Source organism: Cuculus canorus, chromosome 16, assembly GCF_017976375.1.
Source record: "Cuculus canorus isolate bCucCan1 chromosome 16, bCucCan1.pri, whole genome shotgun sequence".
Classification (NCBI taxonomy): domain Eukaryota; kingdom Metazoa; phylum Chordata; class Aves; order Cuculiformes; family Cuculidae; genus Cuculus; species Cuculus canorus.
The window spans coordinates 3004871-3026350 of NC_071416.1; the positions used below are offsets into that span (position 1 = coordinate 3004871).

At 50.2% G+C, this 21480-nt stretch overlaps 1 protein-coding gene across 3 annotated transcripts in view; it reads left to right on the top strand.

The window, feature by feature from the left end:
* Positions 1 to 18375, top strand: part of MMP24 (matrix metallopeptidase 24) — a 51377-nt gene extending 33002 nt beyond the window's left edge. For 2 of the 3 annotated variants that reach the window (XM_054081472.1, XM_054081473.1), the window contains exons 5-9: positions 884 to 1045; positions 10826 to 11040; positions 12171 to 12309; positions 13952 to 14218; positions 15190 to 18374. In XM_054081472.1, coding sequence (XP_053937447.1) covers positions 884 to 1045; positions 10826 to 11040; positions 12171 to 12309; positions 13952 to 14218; positions 15190 to 15527 — 1121 coding nt within the window. In that variant the 3' untranslated portion in view covers positions 15528 to 18374. Of the gene's footprint in view, positions 1 to 883; positions 1046 to 10825; positions 11041 to 12170; positions 12310 to 13951; positions 14219 to 15189 lie in introns of all 3 variants that reach the window. The other variant, XM_054081474.1, reaches the window with a different exon arrangement.
* Positions 18376 to 21480: the final 3105 nt, after the last annotated feature.

Sequence of the window (21480 nt, forward strand, 5' to 3'; positions counted from 1 at the left end):
AGATCAAGGAGACGAGGGTCCCAGATCCATTGGACTGAAGAGGAGTGTATGCCTGTGACGTAGAGTTGAAGGTACCCCTGCTTCACACTCCTACCAGCTTCTGAACTAGACAGGGCTCCTCAGCCCTTTCTCTTCCTGTCAAGAGCTTGTCCCTTCTTTCCTCCTTCATCCTTCCTTCTCCTGCCACTGGGATCCAACCCAACCTTTCCCTGTGTGGCTCTGCCTCCTGTGGGACAATGCTACCTGTACTCACCTCCTCTGTCAGACAGAGCAGTGCCAGGAGCTCGGCAAAGTAAAAGCATGTTGGGGAACCTGTGCTAGAGGAGATGGGATTGTCCCAGGTACTACCCGTGCTACGGTGGGTGTTAGCCCTGGCCTTCTCTGTCCTTCCTTCTGCTTTGTCAGGTGCTCTCCAGATCTCCCCTAGGATTTAGTGGTGGGCAGGGACACCTCCCACTGCATCTGGTTGTTCCAAGCCTCATCCAACCTGCCCTGGAACACCTCCAGGGATGGGGCAGCCACCACGGCTCTGAGCAACCTGGGCCAGGGCCTCGCCACACTCTCGGTAAACAATTTCTTCCTAAGATCTCATCTCAATCTTCGCTCCTTTCGTTCCATCGTTTCACTCCAGGCAGCTGCCTGTTGTACGCGGTCTGGGGGTGCTTGTGGTGGTGGGTGGTCATGGGCTTCTGCTCATTCTGTGACAGTGACTGTAGAAGCTGCATAGACTTTCAGGATTAACCCCTGCTCCAGGAGGTGTCCCTGGCAACAGGACCTGCTGGACAAGCGGGTAGCAAAGCATTTGCTTCATGCTTTATGAGGAAGTGAGGCTTGGGATTGCGGCATTGCTGTTGGCTAACCTGGCTTTGCCTTCTTTCCACAGGGAACGATCTCTTTCTGGTTGCAGTCCACGAGCTGGGACACGCGCTGGGTCTGGAACACTCCAACGATCCCAGTGCTATCATGGCTCCCTTCTACCAGTACATGGAAACACACAACTTCAAACTGCCCCAAGATGACCTCCAAGGAATTCAGAAGATCTATGGTGAGCAACACTATCAGTTCATTTATTTACACTGAGCTCGAGTCCAGTGAGCGTTTTACAGCCATGGAGAGGTAGCTCCCAAAATGCCAGCGGATGGTGGGCTGGATTTCTTGCAGTAGCTCAATGGGGAGCTTGTAAAGAACCTTGATCCACAGCCAGATATCCGACAACTATCCCGGTGGCAATATCCTTGCACGGGTCAGGATAACCAAACCCCTGTGGTGTCACTGCTCCATCCCTCACTGTATCCCCGATATCAAAGAGATCTAGAAAGGGAAAACCAGGCAGTTGCTCTGCTCAAGATTTGTCCAGTGCAGATAGATGAGAAGAATGCGAAGAACATGGAACATCAAGGAAAGGTAAAGGGGTTTTATGCACTCTTTTTTTTCTCCACATATGGAATGTAGGGAAAAAAAAAAGGTTGGATCTGCTTAGGGAACGCTTCAGTTCTTTTAAGCTCCAGCTGAGTGTTGTTGTACGTCACATACCTAAGATATGCGCTCAAGGAAAAGAGAGAAAAGGAGGCAGAAGGATTATAGGAAAAAAACAAGGGGCTGGAGATGATTTAGGACAATGTGATGGGATCATGGCTGAGAGACTTTCAGAGAATTATTGGCTGAAGGAGGCTCTGGGAGGAAATGCAGGTTTAGGAACCGCAGTCAGGGGGAGGCTGAGCTAGACAATGCTAAAGAATGTGGTTCATGACAGTGCAAGGAAATGAGGTTTTGTCAAACACCCCTGATTTCATTCTTTGAGGAAGGAACAAGTTTGACAGAGATGGAGAGCAGCCCCGAGGAGAAGGACTCGGAGTGTGGGGAATGAGAAGCTCCACATGAGCCGGCAATGTGCACTCACAGCCCAGAAACCAATTGTGTCCTGGGCTGCATCCACAGCCGTGGGACCAGCAGGGCCAGGGAGGGGATTCTGCCCCTCTGCTCTGCTCTGTGAGACCCATCTGGAGCCCTGTGTACAGTTCTGGAGTCCTGAGCACAGAAAGGACGTGGGGCTGTTGAAGAGAGTGCAGAGGAGGCCACGGAGATGATCCGAGGGCTGAAGCATCTCCTGTGTGAGGACAGGTTGAGAGAGTTGGGGTTGTTCAGCCTGGAGAAGAGAAGGCTGTGGGGACCTAAGAGCAGATTCCAGCGCAGAAAGGGGTTCCAGGAAAGCTGGGGGAGGGGCTCTGGATCAGGGAGTGCAGGGATAGGATGAGGGGGAACATTTTTCAGCTGCAAGAGGGGAGATTGCTGTGAGGGTGGGGAGGCCCTGGCCCAGGTTGCCCAGAGCAGTGGTGGCTGCTCCATCCCTGGAGGTGTTCCAGACCAGGTTGGATGGGGCTTGGAGCAACCGGATCCAGTGGGAGGTGTCCCTGCCCATGGCAGGGGGTAGAACTGAATGGACTTTGAGATCCCTTCCAACCCAAACCATTCTAACTTTCTATGATCTGCAGTCAAATATTAGCTCCCAGCACCAGTGCAGGAGATATTTTATGAATTAGACCTCAAAAATGCCCTCTTTCAGGATGGTCGTAAGTGGGAAAGCTGCTGTTTCCAAAGGATTGCTGCTGGGATCAGAGAAATCTCTCTCTGGGATGGTTTCCCTGGCTCCTGTCTCAGCAATGGGAAAAAACAGACTTTTGTAGAGACATTTGTTCATCCTGACTGTAAGCAGATTTCCAAGTAAGGTCCCACATTTAAAATAAGATGGCTTGAAGGACACTCGGGGGGAGCTATCTCTTCCCATTAGTGCAGCTGAAGATTTCTGATCATTACTAGGGTGAAGTTGCATGGCAATTAAAATATGGTATCATTTACTTACGTGTACTTTAACATAGGATTTATTCAGCTACCCAGGATAACGGAGACTCTGGATGGTTTTGAAATGCAGTGCTGGGGTTGCAAGTATTAAACTTTCATTGAATAATAAACCTAAGGTTTCATTTTGGAAAGCTGCTCACATGTCATTCCGCTGTTTCTGCTTTGAAATGTTGGTTTCGCTCCTGTGGGCTTGGACTGATCAGAAGCAAAAAAAATTAATTTATTGCTGACAGTGAAAGTGCAATCGAGAACACGTTCTGGTTTCTCTGCTTTCAGATACCCCTTTGGAAAGGGAACCAATAAGGAATTGACAGCCATGGTTCTTCATATTCGTGGTTGGAGCCAACCTCAGCTGGAGCTGAGCTGGGGACCAGCACGGCTTGGGGAGAGACCACGGGCTGGGTTGGAATGGGTGGGGGTGGATGTATTGGGCGATGCTGGTGAGACCCATTGGTGTCCTCTGGGCCCTGGCAGTTTGTGAGAGCCCTGCACTGACCATGAGCCAGCAGTGGCCCAGGTGGCCAAGATGGCCAATGGCATCTTGGCTTGGATCAGAAATGGTGTGCCCAGCAGGTCCAGGGAGGTGATTCTCCCTCTGTACTCAGCACTGGTGAGGCCACACCTTGAATCCTGTGTTCAGTTCTGGGCCCCTCATCACAAGAAGGATGTTGAGGCTCTGGAGAGTGTCCAGAGAAGAGCAATGAAGCTGAGGAAGGGGCTGGAGAACAAGTCTTATGAGGAGCGGCTGAGGGAACTGGGGTTGTTTAACCTGGAGAAGAAGAGGCTGAGGGGAGACCTTATTGCTCTCTACAACTACCTGAAAGGAGGGTGTGGAGAGGAGGGTACAGGATCTTCTCCCAAGTAACAGAGGACAGGACAAGGGGGAATGGCCTCAAGCTGTGCCAGGGGAGGGTCAGGCTGGATAGCAGGAAAAAAACATTTTCACAGCAAGGGTCATGGGGCCCTGGCAGAGGCTGCCCAGGGAGGGGGTGGAGGTACCATCCCTGGAGGGGTTCAAAAGATGGGTAGATGAGGTGCTCAGGGACATGGTTTAGTGGCAGATAGGAATGGTTGGACTCGATGATCCAAGAGCTCTTTTCCAACCTGGTGATTCTATGATTCTATGATCTTGAGCAAAGCTATGAGCAGAGCTCAGTCCTGCCCTCCCTGCACCACCACTGCCCTTCCACCTATTTTTCACTTAGTAGTGACATCATATTTAAGCCACAATCCATGTGAAAATCCTCTGGATGCAATACGTGCTTAAAATTAACCAGTTAAAATTAATCCAGCTTGGAAAAAGCAGTGTGAGTTAATCACCACCTGGTGCAGGGGGGACTGGGAATTAGTTTGTCACCTGTCGTGGAGTCACACAAGGCTCTTCTGTGAACTGGAGTGGGGTGGGGATGGTGGATTCGGGGACAGCCAGTCCTTTGGGGAGAAGCAGCAGCTTCTGCAGGAGGAGCTTTGATCCTCAGGCAGAGATTTTGGCCCTTAGCTCAGAGATATGGTCCAAAACCTAAAGTTTAGTTTACAACTAGGTTTTACTCTTACGGTTCACAAAGAAAAGATGGAAAATGCAGGTTATGTTTCTCTTGGAACTGGAGATATGAGAACACACCCTTTCATCTAAGCTTCTTCCCACTGAGAGGGGACTGCCGAAATACTCTTCTTGTAGCTTTAGCAGGAATGTTCAGCCAATGTGTTTTATTTTCATGGTGCCAGTCGGCTTCGTTGTGTCTGGGCCAGGAGCCCATCCAGAGCAGCTGCCCAAAAATCAGAACCTCCTGCTTTCTTGCTGCCTGGACATTTTCTGCTGTGCAGCTCCGCGTTCTCAATATGTATTACTTAGAAACCTACTGTGCAGAAGAACTCAGAGGGAAGCCAGAGCTGCCTTGCCTGCAGCTTCCTTTTTAAAAAATAAATTCAATTTAAACTTCCAATTTTTCATTCCATTGAAGTTATTAAAGCAAAGAGCAGAAGCTCTAGTTGGTTGGAACGGGTCCAGATGAGGCCACAAAGATGATCTGAGGGCTGGAGTACCTCCTGTACGAGGACAGGCTGAGAGAGTTGGGGTTGTTCAGCCTGGAGAAGAGAAGGCTGCGGGGAGACCTTAGAGCAGCTTCCAGTATTTGAAGGGGGCTCCAGCAAAGCTGGATCAGGGAGTGCAGGGATAGGACGAGGAGGGATGGTTTCAGATTTGAAGGGGGAAGAATTAGATTAGACATGGGGAAGAAATTCTTCACAGTGAGGGTGGGGAGGCCCTGGCCCAGGTTTCCCAGAGCAGTGGTGGCTGCTCCATCCCTGGAGGGGTTCCAGGCCAGGTTGGATGGGGCTTGGAGCAACCGGATCCAGTGGGAGGTGTCCCTGTCCATGGCAGGGTGTGGGACTGGATGATCTTTAAAGTCCCTTCCAACCCAAACCATTCTAGGATTCTATGAAAGCTTAAGTCCATTTTGTTGCCACCTTTTGGGAATGATGCGTTTCAAATGTATTTTTGTGTTGTATATATGTTTATTGATTAGAAAAGAAACATGCCTGAATCTATTCTGTATTGATTTGTCGAATTATTAAGTTGTTTTCTGCAGGATTTGTTTCAAAACTCACCTGAAGAGACAGCAGGTGATGCGAACTCATTTGTGCTTCGTGCTGGTTGGTGTAAAGTCAATGGTTAAAATGTTATTTGCACTTATGAGCCAATGATGACCAGGCCAGCAGCTCACCGCGTGTGACAGAGCTGACTGTAACACCAGGTTGGATGAAGTTTTGGGCAACCAGATCCAGTGGGAGGTGTTCCCTGCCCATGGCAGGGGGTGGAACTGGATGGGCTTTAAGGTCTCTTCCAACCCAAACTAAGGATTGTGTGACACGTCGGCTGTGTTTCCATCCTTTGACAGGTGATCCTTGCGGCGTGCTCCTTGACAAAATGAGGGAAATGTGACTGCTCTTCACATGTCTTTTTCAGAAGGATATCTCGCACTGTCCTTATGAGCCCATGTCACAAGTGCCATGTCCAGGAAGGAATTAAACTGGAAATAACAGCGTTATGTAGGTCCTCTGGATGTCCTCTTGAGTTGACATCCTGCCTCTTTTAATTTTACGAGTGTTAAAGGCAGAGCTGCATGCTGCTACTGTGCAGGTGGAGAGAGGAGACATCCTCGGCCATGGCCTTGCCAGTGAACCAATCATCCTTCAGCACTGCTTCTCCTGATCGTCACGTCCTGCTATAAGCACCCTTTTGCAGTGTGAAGCAGCCTCTCATGATACTGTATGATAGGAGCAACTTTTCTGACTCTGTGCCCAAGGAGCCGAGGGGTTGGCATGATGGGCGGGAAGAACGCACGTCCACACGGATGCTTGGAGATGGTAAACCAGGCCATTACATCTTCAAGACCCTTTCAAAGCCTGAGGTCACAAAGGAAAGGTCTCCTAGTCACTCAAAGATAGGCCAAATTGTTAAGCCTGGAGACGACCTTAAGGATCTGAGTCCTCCCAGATCTCACTGAGGATGTCTCAACTTCACACATCTTCTGTGCAGCTCAAGAGAAGAGCTCCAGTCAGTGTATTTGCTGCATCCCATGACAGCTGAGGTCCAGAGTGGTCATGACACCACACCGGTCCCTGGCCAAGTATCTGGACAAGGTCGGCTCTGACATCCATGAGGAGGGGATCAGCAGGGCACCACGCCCATGAGCATGTAGCATCTTCTGCCACGCTCATTACTCCTGTGCAGCAAGCACGGGTTCCATAACCTTCCTCACCTCTTCCCAGTGGTGACCCAGAGAGCAATCCCAGATCCTTGTAACCTGCACCTGTGTGTGAGACGGCTTGTGGTGAAACAGCAGGAAGACCTGATGCTCCACATGGTGGCACTGCATTGTGAGTGGGACCACCAGAGCAAGCTTTGCTGTCATGCAGGACCTGGAAATGTTAGGCCTGGGGCTTTTTCCAATAATGTCCCCTTGAACACGTGAAGAGAATAGAGTAATGATCTTATCTATAGGGGCTGCAGGATCTGGGACTTATGGATCCAGGTCCCATGGTGCCGTGTTCATTGGAGGGCAGGAGAAGGAGAATACCTGGCAATAAGAGAGCAGGAGGGGTCTACCCTGGGGCTGCAGAGATACCAGACTCTCTGTCCATCTTGCATCCCTTCATTTGCAGCTTTCCTCCTGCACTCGGCAGGACCTGCCAGGCTCCACCTCTGGTGCATCCACTGAGTCTCACCTGCCGCATGCCAGGTCTACTTCCCGATTCCTCTGAAAACCAGGCAGTGAGGAACCGTCTGGCTCCTGGTGCTGCCGTTGTGGTCCACCCTCCACCTGGGGGACTCTGCCATGACGCAAGGACTCACCTGTGCCCCCATCAGCCCTGGAGCTGCACAGAGGAGCTGCGAGAGGAGGGAACTGATCCTACTGATCAGCTGCCTCCCGACAAAGGGGGAGCTGACGGAGTCCCCACCTCTTGGAGGGTTTCATGTTCACTGCTTCATGTTATGTCCGGGCTTGAAATGCTTCTCTCATCCCAGAGATGTTTCTGAGTAGAAACCAATGTCCTGTTTCGCAGTGGAACAGATGTCAGGCTGCTTAAAACTTTTCCAGAGGGGAACTGGGCTGCAAGCAGCACAGCTGGAGCATCTTGCAGAGCCCCCAAACTCTCATCATTTGCCTGCCTAAGCCTGGGAATTTCAAACTTGGATTTCTTGCACCCAAAGCAGAGAACCCAACCGCAAGGTGAACAGCCTCGTTACAGAGCCCAGGAGAGCCTTCCCTTTGGCTTAGAGCAAGGATTTCAGCCATCGATGCTTGTCTTCCAGGTGAATGTTCTATCACCCTGGTGGCAGTTGGTCATTCAGAGGAGAGCATCTATGTGAGAAGAAACCCTTCCTGCTGCCCAGTGATGATCACAGGGACCTTTGCTACCCGTTGGGTGTGCCGTGGGCACTGGCGCTTGTGCTGCAGCCTGTAGCTCTGTGGCAGGGACGCCTAAACTAAGTGGAGTAGCCAGTCCACTGCTGCAGTCCAACCCCGGACGTGCAAAGCGCTCTGTGGACAGGTTTACCGAGCGAGCAAGGGAAATGAGTCCTTCCCAAGCTCTGAGCTGTTGTGGATGGACCATCTCTCATCCCTGAGATAGTTCCTTGGCAGCTCATTTTCTTTGAACAGGGACCTCTCTCTGCTGCCCTGGAGTCTGCAGAGCAGCCGGGTGGGTTTCTTTCACTCTCCCTTGCTTGTTTGGATTGTAGCTCTTGCTTTGGAACCGAGGAGCCTCTCCTGTGTACCTGAAGAGCTGGTAGGGTCTGCAGAAACCTCAGATTTTTTTAGCCCAGACCCTTCCTGTGTGTTATTCAAACTGCCTGCCCGTAGTCAGGATGATAGTTTTATTCTTGGAGTGAACATTAAGAAGATAAGGGCAGGCCTTTGTTTGCAGGTGGATCCCTATCTCCCCTGATCAGGAAGGAGGGCATCCTCTGCGCTGGTCGGCTTGGAGAGCCGTTGGGCTCACGCAGAGCTGGCTGTGATGGATGCTGAGCCACGCAGGACGCTGAGCCTCCAGGCGGGTGTTGGGCAGTTGAGGGAACACTCTGTCAATAGCCGGGAGGACAGCACGATTATATTTTGTCCTCACCTATTGACACAGTGGCTCCTAAATGCCTCCTCTCTCTGTGTTATCTTCACAGGTCACCTTGGTATTCAGATGCTCTGCGGCAGAGGAAGCTTGAAGGGAGGAGGCTAAGTGCCAGTGGCGGGAGTCACACTCTGAAGGTGATCTGCTGTGACCCAAAAGCTTTCTGACGTTCTTTACCTTGGTTGTGATAGAGAGGAAGAAAGTCTTCTTCTCCACACAGTGTCTGTAAAGGCCCAGCAAGTTGCTTCCCTCCAGAATGCAGAGTTTCCAACTCCAGGAGGTTTCTTACCCGCTTCTCCTGTGGAAGTGGCAGCAGATTCAGCCCCAGGGGTGGGTTCGGCTCCGGTGCTGGGATCACACGGAGTACGTAGGTGGCCGGGTTCAGGCCTGGTTGCAGACCCATGCGATAACCTCTCTCGCTTAACTTTTCTCTCAAAGAGATTTGCTCTGGCTGATTCTCCAAAGCTGCTGGGGGACGCGGTGCCTGAGGCTGTGCCTGCTTTGGTGTCCAGTGGTGGGTGTCCTCAGTTCTGCAGTGAATACCAAGGTGCCGGCAGCTCTTGAGTAGCTCTTTGTTCATGCGGCCATCTCTGCTGCTGATAAACCTGTTATATCCTGCCTTTAGCCATCTGTTTGGAGGCAGGGTGCTGTGATGAGATTCTGGAAATAGCAACGACCTGCAAACTATTGCAGGTCTATTCCTTGTGCTTTCCTGCCAGCTTGTGCTCTGATGTAGCTTAGGTCTTACGAGATAGCATCTTTCTGCAGCAATGGATGGGCTTTGCTTCTGCTTTCCACGCTGTAGATCAAATTCTGCCTGCCTAGTGCTCGGACACGAGGATTTTTGTGGTGTGTGTGTGCTCCTCTGCTCTTTTCTTGGGCATAACCATAGGATTTCCTTCCCTCTTTAGCTGTAAACCCACCCTCAATCAGTGGCAAAGCAAAGGCAGCAACTACAGGTAAAAAGGCAGTCTCTATAACCATGAGAGGAGACGAGGCTTCCTTCGGGATAAATCAGAAGGCCTAAAATGCATAAAACCAAGAAGAGAACCGAAAGATACAAAGGGAACATCCAAGGCTGGTAGGGAAGGACAGTAAGAGGAATATCTTGAGTGCAATGACAAAGTCCACATCCAAGCAAGTTGCAGCATCACTGCAAAATGTGTGGGAAGCCTTGTCAGCACTGGGTACCCCCCAGAGCGATCCACCAGCGCGGGTTTGGCCGTTGCGAGCAGCGAGCGTGTACGGCAGCCCGGCTGCCACTGTCGGTCCAGCCCGGTGATCACTTGCAAATGTTTCAGTTAATGCAAATCTCTGCTTCACCCGAATCATTGCTGACTTGCACCATCCTGACTGCAGTGGGTGGCTCTGCTTCTGCCTTGTGAGTTGACTGCATTCTGTTTCAGTGGCGTCTTGGGGTTAATTAAAACCTTCCCATTGATGCCCTGGGTTGCAGGCGCTATTTTAGCTTTCCTCTTCTCTGCAGAAGACTGTGACAGCCTTTGGGCACTTGGGCTGAACGTGAGAGAGCTGAGCAGGGCAGGCCGTGACTGGGAAACACGTGGTCCTCACTTGTTTGGAGAGAGTGGATCTTTGACCCCATGGTGCTGTGAAGGCAAAAAGATTTATGGCTGAACTGTAATCATAGAATTGTTTGGCTTTAAAAGACCTTTGAGCTCATCGAGTCCAACCATACCTGTCCAATACTGAACCGGATCCCTGAGCACCTCATCTACACATCTTCTAAACCCCTCCAGGGATGGGGACTCCACCACCTCCCTGCACAGCCTCTGCCAGGGCCCGAGTAACCTTTCAGTGAAGAAATTTCTCTACTATCTAATCTGAACTTCCTCTGGTGCAATTTGAGGCCATTCCCTTTCGTCCTGTCATGATAATAAAGGAATTGCTTTCTAATTTCTAAGTTCCCTTGCAGTTCCTCTTCGATTGTAGCATCGGTTTTCACTCCTAATTTTTTCTGATTTTGCTTTGATTTTGGTTTTTTTTAATTTTTTTTTTATGGTCTACTAAACATTTCTCTTCAAGGATTGTTACCTTTCAGTTCAGTTGGGACCGTGATTGGTGTGGCTTCTCCTTCTTTTTAGCTCCAGCCTTCTTGGGAAGACCTACAAAAACATACTGGCTCCTCTTCTTGTTGCTCATCTGTTCTGGGACATCTTTCACGTGTGGATGCATCTCATTCTGCTCCCCATTTCTAGGGAATAAGGAGTATGTAAACACCTCACGATGCTTTTCATCCAGCCTGTTGCCTTTTAAAACCTGCGAGGGAAGCACAGAAAATCCAACCCACTTTGCTAAACATTTCTCTTTTCACTTCTAGGTCCTCCTGTTGAACCCTTGGAGCCAACCAGGCCTTTACCGACTCTTCCTGTTCGCAGAATTCACTCCACCTCGGAAAGAAAACATGAGAGACAGCCACGACCGCCTAGTCCTCCTCTGGGTGACAGGCCATCGTCTCCTGGGATGAAACCGAACATCTGCGATGGCAACTTTAACACCGTGGCTCTCTTTAGAGGAGAAATGTTTGTTTTTAAGGTACCAAGAATTCTTGCTTGGACACGAGTCTTTAGTTTTGTTGCTGGAAAAAATTAATAGAACTATAAGGTAGTGAGATTTGAAATGTCTGTGGCTGATGAGTGAGCAATATTAGAAGGAAATGTGAGCAGGTTGGCTCTGGAGTATTTGCAAACAGTGACTGATGGGATTCACAAAACACCCCGGCAGCCTGGGCACCAAAATGCAAACTGGATATCCTGGCAGAGAATTCGGACACCATCAGGCTCAGAGAGGAACCACCTAAAGCCAGAAAGCGTAACTGGCCAGGGATTGAGTCTCCTGGCCTCCAGAGATGGCACACGTTGAAGCCTGGGCTTTAAGGAGTGCTCAGCCTGCCTGAAGCTCCCGGGGAGTTTGAGTCAACGTTGGCTGTAAACAACAGCCAGGGAGAAGGGAGAGCTCAGTAACCCACGTCAGAGTGCCTTCAAAATAGAAACCCAGGGTCCCATTCCCAAAATACTGTTAGCTTTCACACTGCCCAGTGGGTGTGAGTGTGGAGAGGGACATACCGAAGGGGATTAAAGGGAGAAACCACACCAGTGGCAGCCAATGTCTGAACTAAAAACAGTCGAGGGCTCGACGGTATCTGGGGGAAGTCTTGCAGGCTCTGCCCTGCCCTCATTCATCCCCGAGGATCCACCATGCCTTTAACTGATGGTCTCATATCTAAAGGGATGTTTACAACTCACACACACACACACACGATGTTAAGGCTGTTTGGCTCTCCTGGGGCTGATAGTTCAGTACTGATTGTACCAGGACAGGAGTGACACCTCGAGATACGCAGAGACATCACTCACAAATGGGTTCATAACGCTTATAACCTCGGACTTGCTTCCCCCTGCTCCTTTGTCCTCTCCTTCTTTGCACTCTTTTTCACAGCACCAGCAATCAACTTCTCACCCTTTTGGCTGCCATCTTCCCCATGAAGCGCTTCCCTCACTGGAGACAGTGTTGGGCTGGGTTGGAGCTCCCACCTGAACCAGGACTTCTGTCCTTAATGGTTCCGGGGCCCAGGCAGGGATTAGTAATGCTTGACGCTGCAGGCCCAGCCTGGCTTGACTCCCAGATAAAAATATTCGGTCTGAAGACGCTTCTGATTTTCTCAGGATCGCTGGTTCTGGCGGCTGCGCAACAACCGGGTGCAGGAGGGCTATCCCATGCAAATCGAGCAGTTCTGGAAAGGCCTCCCCGCGAAGATTGATGCAGCCTACGAGCGGTCTGATGGGAAATTCGTTTTCTTCAAAGGTACAGTGCATTTTAGTCCCGGGCTCCCACCCCCGCCTGACATCACACTGCTCTTTTATGTAGGAAGGGGGTGAGAACAGGTACGCTGCCTCCTTGTCCTTTCTCAAGGGAACACTTCAAGCAGCCACTGATCCTTAAAGTATAGTTTTGTGTGGATTGGCCTTGCCTGGACGATCTCTGTGTGGAGCTAATATTGATTAGTGGACATTGGCTTCCATGCGGTAACAGAAAATGGCTCCTGTTTCCCAGGGAGTCTCCTTCCTGTCTCCTTGAACGTGTTTCAGCAAGGTGTTAGGGCACTCCCAAACCAGTTTGAGACCTTGGCTACTGGGTGCAGTTTTAAGCACCTCAGTATAAAAAGGATCTAAAGCTACTGGAGAGTGTCCAGAGGAGGGCATGGAATTGGTGAAGGGTCTAGAGGGGAAGTTACATGAGGAGCAGCCAAAGTCACTTGGCCTGTTCAGCCTGGAGAAGAAGACTGAGGGGAGACCTCATTGTGGTCTACAGCTTCCTTACAAGGGGAGAAGGAGGAGCAGGCGTTGAGCTCTTCTCTCTGGTGACCAATGACAGAACTTGAGGGAATGGCAGGAAGGTGTGCCAGGGAAGGGTTAGGTTGGACGTTAAGAAGAGGTTCTTCACCCAGGGGTTGGTGGAGCACTGGAACAGCTCCCAGGGAAGCAGTCACTGGCTGACAACATTCCAGAAGCGTTTAGCCAATGCACTCAGCCCCACAGTGTGAATATTGGGGTTGTCCTGTGCAGGGACAGGAGTTGGACTCGATGATCCTTGTAGATCCCTTCCAACTCAGGACATCCTATGATTCTGTGAGTCAATTGTCTCCCAAAGAGACAAACTGACCAACATTATACCAGGACCGACATTTGCTCCTTGTACTGTGACAGTGTTTGAATGGGATCCTGTAACTTGAGAGTAAGTTGTAAGCAATAAAGTGTGGCTAGAAAGCATCAACATGCTGCGTGTAGAAACATGATACCTGGTCTTCTGCATTCTTGTCTGCAGCTTCAGTCCCTCAGCTCCATAAACTGCATTAAAGCTTGAGAAGGTGCAGCGAAAGGCAGCAGAAATGATTGAGAAGTATGGGCTGACACCTGCAAGGAACTCCCCAGCCTGAATGAGGGATGGCAAAGACAGAGTGTGACAGAGGAGGAGATTGAGATGAGATCTTAGGAAGAAATGTTTCCTGTGAGGGTGGGGAGGCCCTGGCCCAGGTTGCCCAGAGCAGTGGTGGCTGCCCCATCCCTGGAGGGGTTCCAGGCCAGGTTGGATGGGGCGTGGAGCAACCGGATCCAGTGGGAGGTGTCCCTGCCCATGGCAGGGGGTGGAACTGGATGGGTTTTAAGGTCCCTTCCAACCCAACCGTGTTTCCATGATTCTGTGTTTCTGTGAAATTGTGACTGGCCTAGAAAAGGTTTACGGGAAAAAGTTGTTTAACTTCTCCTCCAAGAAAAGAGCTGAGGAACAGCAAAAAAAAATCAGGTTCAAAATGAAGCGGAGCAGCTTTTTCACTTAATACTATTAAGTCTGGAAGCCCTCGGTCTGCTGTGGTTCATTGTGGCTATTTCCCACTTCAATTACTAATGAGGCAAATCTGATTGTTGTTGGTGTCCCTGTTTGTTTCTAGGAGATAAATACTGGGTTTTTAAAGAAGTGACAGCAGAGCCAGGCTACCCACACAGTCTGGTGGAGCTGGGGAGCTGTCTGCCCCGGGAGGGCATCGACACGGCTCTGCGCTGGGAGCCAGTAGGCAAAACCTACTTCTTCAAAGGCGACAGATACTGGAGGTACAATGAAGACAAGAGGGCAACAGACCCAGGATACCCAAAACCCATCACCGTGTGGCGAGGAATCCCTCAAGCTCCACAGGGAGCTTTCATCAGCAAAGAAGGCTGTACGTATCGGCAGGCAGGACTCCGGTTAGAGCAGGAGCAGCTTGTCTGCCTTGGGGGTTGGGTGGTTGGATGTGGGGTGTATTGTGTGTTTGAGTATTTCCCGAGATAGGAATTGTCTCACCAGCCTTGGGGCCACACTGGCACCTGCGAGCACCAGCACTGAGATCCTTCCTGACTCTCCCCCAACCCCGGTGCCCCCTCAGCTGCTGCACCACGTCATCGCAATGCCACCTCTGGGCAGTGGGAAGGGGAATTCTGGGTTTGCTGCCACAACAGGCCCTGTCCGAGTTTTCCTGGTTGCAAGGATGCCATAACTTACATTTTTTCCTCCCCGTTTCTGAGTCACTCTGTTAGGGGCTCCAGCTTGCCTAACAGGTCACACCCTCGAATCCTGGGTTCAGTTTTGGGCCTCTCACTACAAGAAAGATGTTGAGGGGCTGGAGCACATCCAGAGAAGGGAATGGAGCTGGGGAAGGGGCTGGAGAATGAGTCTTTATGAGAGGAGGTTGTGGGACCTGGGGTTGTTTAGCCTGGAGAAGAGGAGACTGAGGGGAGACCTCATCACTCTCTTACTACCTGAAAGGAGGTTGGAGTGAAGTGGGTGCTGATCTCTTCTCCCAAGTAACAAGGGATAGGATGAGAGGAAACAGCCTCAAGTTGTGCCAGGGGAAGTTTAAAGTGGATATTAGCAAAACTGTATTTACTGACAGAGGGGTGAAGCACTGGCAGAGGCTGCCCAGGGCAGTGGTGGAGTCCCCATCCCTGGAGGGGTTCAAAACCCATGTGGCAGTGGCACATGGGGCCATGGTTTACCCGGCACGGTGGTATTGGGCTGATGGTTGGACTGGATGAGCTGAGAGGTCTTTTCCAACCTTAATGATTCTGTGATTCTCTCGGCACATCTTCACACAAGTACAGTTATCACGTTGGAAGTAGTGCGGTGAGGAATATTCTCTGTTTTGTCTCCTAGTTTATACCTACTTCTACAAAGGGAAGGAGTACTGGAAGTTTGATAACCAGAGGCTGAGCGTGGAGCCAGGCTACCCCAGGTCGATCCTCAAAGACTGGATGGGCTGCAACCAGAAGGATGTTGAGCGAAGCAAGGACCGACGCCTCCCCCACGACGATGTGGATATTATGGTGACAATAAACGATGTGCCTAGCACTGTAAATGCAATCGCAGTTGTCATCCCGTGCATTTTGTCTCTGTGTATCCTTGTCTTGGTATACACAATCTTCCAGTTTAAAAACAAAGAGGTGCAGCAAAACGTTGTGTATTACAAAAGACCTGTCCAGGAGTGGGTATGACACAGCCCGCTGCACACTGCAACTCATTGAGCTGATGAGGACGATGGACAAAAAGGAAAAAAAAGAAGAAAAAAAATGCATTCAAAAGCCTACCAAACGAAACTACTTCAGTGACTTATGAGATTTGGACAGCCTGGGACTGAAAGCAGCAGGAAAACTGGAAAAAAATACAGGCAGCCTTGCAGTGTGGAGCCTCTTTTCTTCTTACTGCCTCAGTCGTGCGTCAGTCTTGGTGTGCCATCCTCCACAGGCTCGCTCTGCGAACATCAGAGTCTTCAGGACAGGTTTCAACTGACCTGGGAAACTTCCTTCAGTTCCCTGTTAAACCCAGCATTCTCCAGTGTAGCCAAACCACCTCTGAACAGAACCATTTTTTTAATAGCTGTCTCATAAATGAATTACGATCATGAAATCTATGAACAGGAACAATTCAGTATCGTAAGCAGAAGACATTCTGATGCTGAACCATTCTAAAAGATCTTAGTTTATTACGAAATCCAGGGAATTTCCTGGGTACGATTTTCCAATACCTGCTGGTCAGATGTTTTGTACATTCATAACGAATCAACGCTGCCGCTCAGCACAGTGCATGAGGAACCCCTGAGCACTCAGAGAGGGCGAAGAGTGCGGAGCAGACGCTCGAGAAGCACCAAACCAGACACCGCAAGGTTACCTGGCGACATCGAGCCCTAGAGTGGGACAATCTGAAGACAGATTGGGTCTAAACGAAACAATCATGGGAATACATGTTTTTGTTTTGGGAGCCATTCATGAGAGAAATAGTTCAATGTCATACGGTGTTGTTTGCAGCTCCCGTCAGCAAGAAACAATGAACCGATGGTTACCAATATACTGAAAAATATGTGTAGATGTAGACTGCACTCTGCCCCCCCCCCCATTAAGATGCTGGGAAAAGATGAATTGTTGTTCCGTGGCATGTGTAACTAGATTGTGGAATGTGTACGTTGGCTTTCAGGAGAATGGAAATGTTTGTTTGGAGTGAGGTCGTTGTTATATTTTGCTGGAATAGTCAAGTTACAGTAAGAATTAGGCCTGTTTATGAAACAAAATCCAGTCCCTGTAGCTGTTACAGACATTGTATGCCTTTGAAATTTGTTTTTTTCCTGGTTTTGCTCACTTCTTCACAGGCAAATATTTGGCAAGGCCAATAGGAAGCGCGCCGCACAGTAGGATGAGTTTGTTGCTAGCCACGTCCGACAGAAATGAAATCAGGTAAAGGCTAGAAAAATACCTGAATGTTCAGCTTCTCACAGGTCTCTTCCAACAGGAGGAGCTTCTGCTTCTCCCTCCTACAGCTGCGAAGGGTTTAGGATGTTGCGTCCTAACCACAAACTGAGTCTGTTCCGTTGTTGATGCTGGTATTTCTACCATGGTAAATAAGAATGGAAGAAGAGTTTCTTGCAATGCAATGGAAAATCCATCCCCGTAAGGAAATGCCATTCATGTAAGTGTCCGAACCGCTTTGCACGCTCGCTGTGAGGAGCAGGTGATGCCCGTGAGCCCTCTACCTGTCACTGAATGTTGTTCAGCGCGATGTAAGCACAACACATGGAATGTCCAGGTAGGATAGAGAAAGTAGAGCTTTGTGATGTCAGCCATGAACAAAACAGGATGACAAACACGCTAGAAATATTCCTAATTACAACGATGAGGGGGGAAGAAGTGGGAAGATTGTTAGCATTTTAAATTGCGAAGCAGTGCTCAAATATTGCTGTGGTGAAGCAGGATAGGCAAGCAGACCCTTCTAGTGACGCCCGCTAGGACTGCATCACACGTGGTCTCAAACTGTACTTTGTCTTTCATTACTGAGTTCCATAACCGAGCTGTTTATTGTGTTTAACCATTTAAAAAAAAAATATTACCGATGTATTACAAAACGAGAAGCTAGTAGATGCAAAACTTGGAATTTTAGTGAAAAAAAAAAACGAAACAAAAAACCCCTGTGCTAACGTCTCATGATGGGTGAAGGAGTGCAAAGGACCAAACGAAATCGGAGCGACTAATTAGCCACCCCCACGCTACTCCGTCCGTTGCTATGTGTACTCTGTATGTGGTAGGATGCACACCACGAACACCACATGGCACATCGAACTCATCTGTACGCTGCCATCTCCTCTGGGACTGTGACAGCCCAAACCTTTGAGCAACTTCCAACAGCCATCATTAAAAAACCGAACATTTACAGCCAAGAGAAATGTCTGGTTTGGTTTGTGGTTTTTATCCTTCTGTCCACAGGTTAATTTGGGGGTCAGTTCAAGCCCCCGGGTTGCGTCAGGAGCCACACGAGCAGCACAGCGCCAGGGCTGGGGCAAACCGGGCTGCTTCCTCACATGCCAAGTGTTGCTTGATGGAGCTGAGCATGGCAGGGACGTACCACCTGCCCTGGACTGTTGAAATTCAGCCTGCCCCAAAGAACTACAGCGTCAAAGAATGGCAGAAATTACATTGTGGTTGCTCCACAACCGGCTCCTGGTGCAGGTGCCGGTCTCTTCGCCCAAGTAATAAGTGATGGGGTGAGAGGAAACAGCCTCAAGTTGCACCAGGGGAGGTTTAGACTGGATATTAGAAAAATTTCTTTACTTGACAGAGTGGTGAAGCACTGGAACTGACTGCTCGGGACAGTGGTGGAGTCCCCATCCCTGGAGGGGTTCAAAAACCGTGTAGCTGTGGCATTTGGGGACAGAGTTTAGCCGGCACAGTGGGGTTGGATGACCTGAGATGTATTTTCCAACCTTAATGATTCTGTGATTCTGTGTCAGGCATTCATCTTTCCAGGGTGGGAGGTACTTGTGTAGGTGATCCAGGGGTTGGGAAGAGGCCCTTTGAGTGCTGGTGGGGGCTGCGCAGGGCGGCTGGCCCACCTCAAGGGCACAATGCCATCCATCCTGCTGGTATCACAGAATCACAGAATCTCTAGGTTGGAAAAGACCTCTTGGATCATCGAGTCCAACCATTCCTATCCACCACTAAACCATGTCCCTGAGCACCTCATCCACCTGTCTTTTAAACCCCTCCAGGGATGGTGACTCCACCCCCTCCCTGGGCAGCCTCTGACAGGGCCCAATGACCTTTGCTGTGAAAATTTTTTCCTGCTATCCAGTCTGACCCTCCCCTGGCACAGCTTGAGGCCATTCCCCCTTGTCCTGTCCCCTGACACTGGGGAGAAGAGCCCAGCACCCTCCTCTCCACAACCTCCTTTCAGGTAGTTGTAGAGAGCAATAAGGTCTCCCCTCAGCCTCCTCTTCTCCAGGCTAAACAACCCCAGCTCTCTCAGCCGCTCCTCGTAAGACTTGTTCTCCAGCCCCTTCCCCAGCTTCGTTGCTCTTCTCTGGACACACTCCAGAGCCTCAACATCCTTCTTGGAGTGAGGGGCCAGGACTGAACTCAGGATTCGAGGTGCGGCCTCACCAGTGCCGAGTACCGCTCACCTAAGACTGGCACCCGTGCTCTCCTGGGGCGATGTAGGTCCAGGCTCAGATGTTGCATTTGTATAAGCGATGGTTCCTTAATACTCACAGACCTGAGCTCTTTGCTGGGTGCCCGCACTCGGCTGTGGATGCGGCGCCGGCAGCTGCCCCACGGCGGCCCGGCTAGAGTGGCTCTGTGGACAGGTGCCGTGCTCCAGTTCCCATCCCGAAATGCAGCACCAGGACATCTCGGCACCACGGCGGAGCAGGGAAGAGCAGTGCTGATTCAACCCGAATCTCCTAAGGCAGAGGCTCCTCCAGGGATGGGCCGTGTGTGTGTGGCCGGAGGGAGTCCTGGCACAGGCAGACCTGGCGCCGTCAGCGAGCAGCCCATGACCTCCACTGCACTGCACTCCGTGTCTCCCTTCTTTTTTCTTTCCCTGTTTTTCACCACTTCAATTTCATCACAGCAAAGTAGGCTCATTTTCCCAGTTAAGTTAGGAGTGTGCTGGGATACACAATCCCTGCCCTCAGAACAGAGGCACTCCTCCACAGTCGGAGGAATTACATGTTTCTAGCTTATAATTAATCACTAAAGACCTAAGGGGATCTCCCATCGCACACCATGGGGACACAGGTTCTTAAAAACCTCTGTGAGGATCCTGACAGAGGTTTGTGGACATTGAAGTTCACTTTGGCACCCAAAGCTACACACCCCATGGCTTCTTCACTGGACCTTGAGCTGCGAGACATTCCTTTGTCCCTCAGAACCTCTGGACAAGTCTTCACCATCCTGTCACATTGGATGAATTGATTCCAGTCTTCGATTGATTGATTCCAGACTGGCTTGATTCCAGTCTTTCTCATAGCATCAGACTCCTTTGTCCAGCACAGCTGGAATCAGCCATAGATCCTCACACCACCCCTGCAACCCTTCAAGATATCTGAACTCACATTGCCTTCCCCTGCACAGTAGCAAAGGTGGTTTTGTTGCTCTGGGATGTGATCCACAGCCTCAGCAATTCCCTTTAGAATGGTAAGAGACCTCATTGCTCTCTGCAGCTCCTGGAAAGGAGGTTGTGGTGAGGTGGGTGCTGGGCTCTGCTCCAAAGGAACGAAGGCTAGGATGAGAGGAAATGGCCTCAGGTTGTGCCAGGGGAGGTTTAGACTGGATATCAGGAAAAATGTCTTTACCAGACGAGTGGTGAAGCACTGGCAGAGGCTGCCCAGGGCAGTGGTGGGGTGTCCATCCCTGGAGGTGTTCAAAAACCATGTGGCCATGGCACCTGGGGACGTGGCTTAGCAGACATGGTGGGGTTGGGCTGACAGTTGGCCTGGATGAGCTGAGAGATCTTTTCCAACATCAATGATTCTGTGATTCCATGATTTTTACGAATCCTGAGAACCTGTGGTACCAAGACCCAGCACTGGGGACGTACAACTCGATTTTATTGACTGTTCCTTAACTCCTGCAGTTGCCATCGCCACGAGGGAGGGCCATCTTTGAGATAAAGCACGTAAAAAGCGTCAGTCAGGTGTTACACAGGGCTGCACGTGCCTCAAGCTGTGTAACGCCAAGGGCCTGGCACTTGTAATCCTGCTGTCCTGTATCCCTGTACCATCCTGTACCTTCACCCAAGCTGTCGTTACTCCTTTGTTCTCCTGGCTTCATCCTTGCAGCCCTGTGCCTGCAAGCTCTGACACCGCCAGGCAGGTTCTCCTGGGAAGTAACTGGCAACAGCATGAGAACCACACTCCTCGTCTCCTTCGGCTTCTTTTGGAGTTTTTAGTTTACAGAAGACCCAAAATTTAATGAACAAGGGAGAAGCATTACCTGAAAATCTGGATTTGCGGGACAGCTTGGCAGCCCCTGTGCCCTGCTTGCATCCCATCGACACACAGCACTCCAGATGAAGACGCATCATAGGCTCACAGATAAAGATGCTTTGTTTGGGCCTTCTTTTCCTAAGTAACTCCAAACATTGTTTGCCTTTTTCACTGCTGCTGAAGACTGAGCCCACGTCTCTGTTCAAATCCATACCTTGAGGCCACTATCTTCTGCTGCTCAGATTTCAGCACTGTGGGTGTGAAATTAAGATTCTTAACCACAACATCTTCATGGTCAGCTGCACGGAATTCACCTTTTATCAAACCATCAATCCATCCTTGCTGCTCAGAACAAGTCAGTGTGGACAAACTTCCCTGCACTAATCCACTGCCTTTCTTAATCAGGACATTAACAACGGTGAACATTGTGGCTCCCTGGGAAATCCCTGGAAAATCTCTAACCATTTAGTCTTTTTCCTCCACCTCAAGTATGTGGTGGGGCTTCCCTCTTGTTCTACGGGATCATTCACCTGATGTCATGTAAAGCCTTTGGCACAAAACCAGCCAAATGCATTTTGGAAGTACATCCAACCTTACAGCAGACCTTCTCCACATCCCTGTGAACCCCACAGCTCTTGCAAAACACGACTTCCAGCAAGTTTATACTCTCTTATGATATCAATTCCATTCTTTATTAT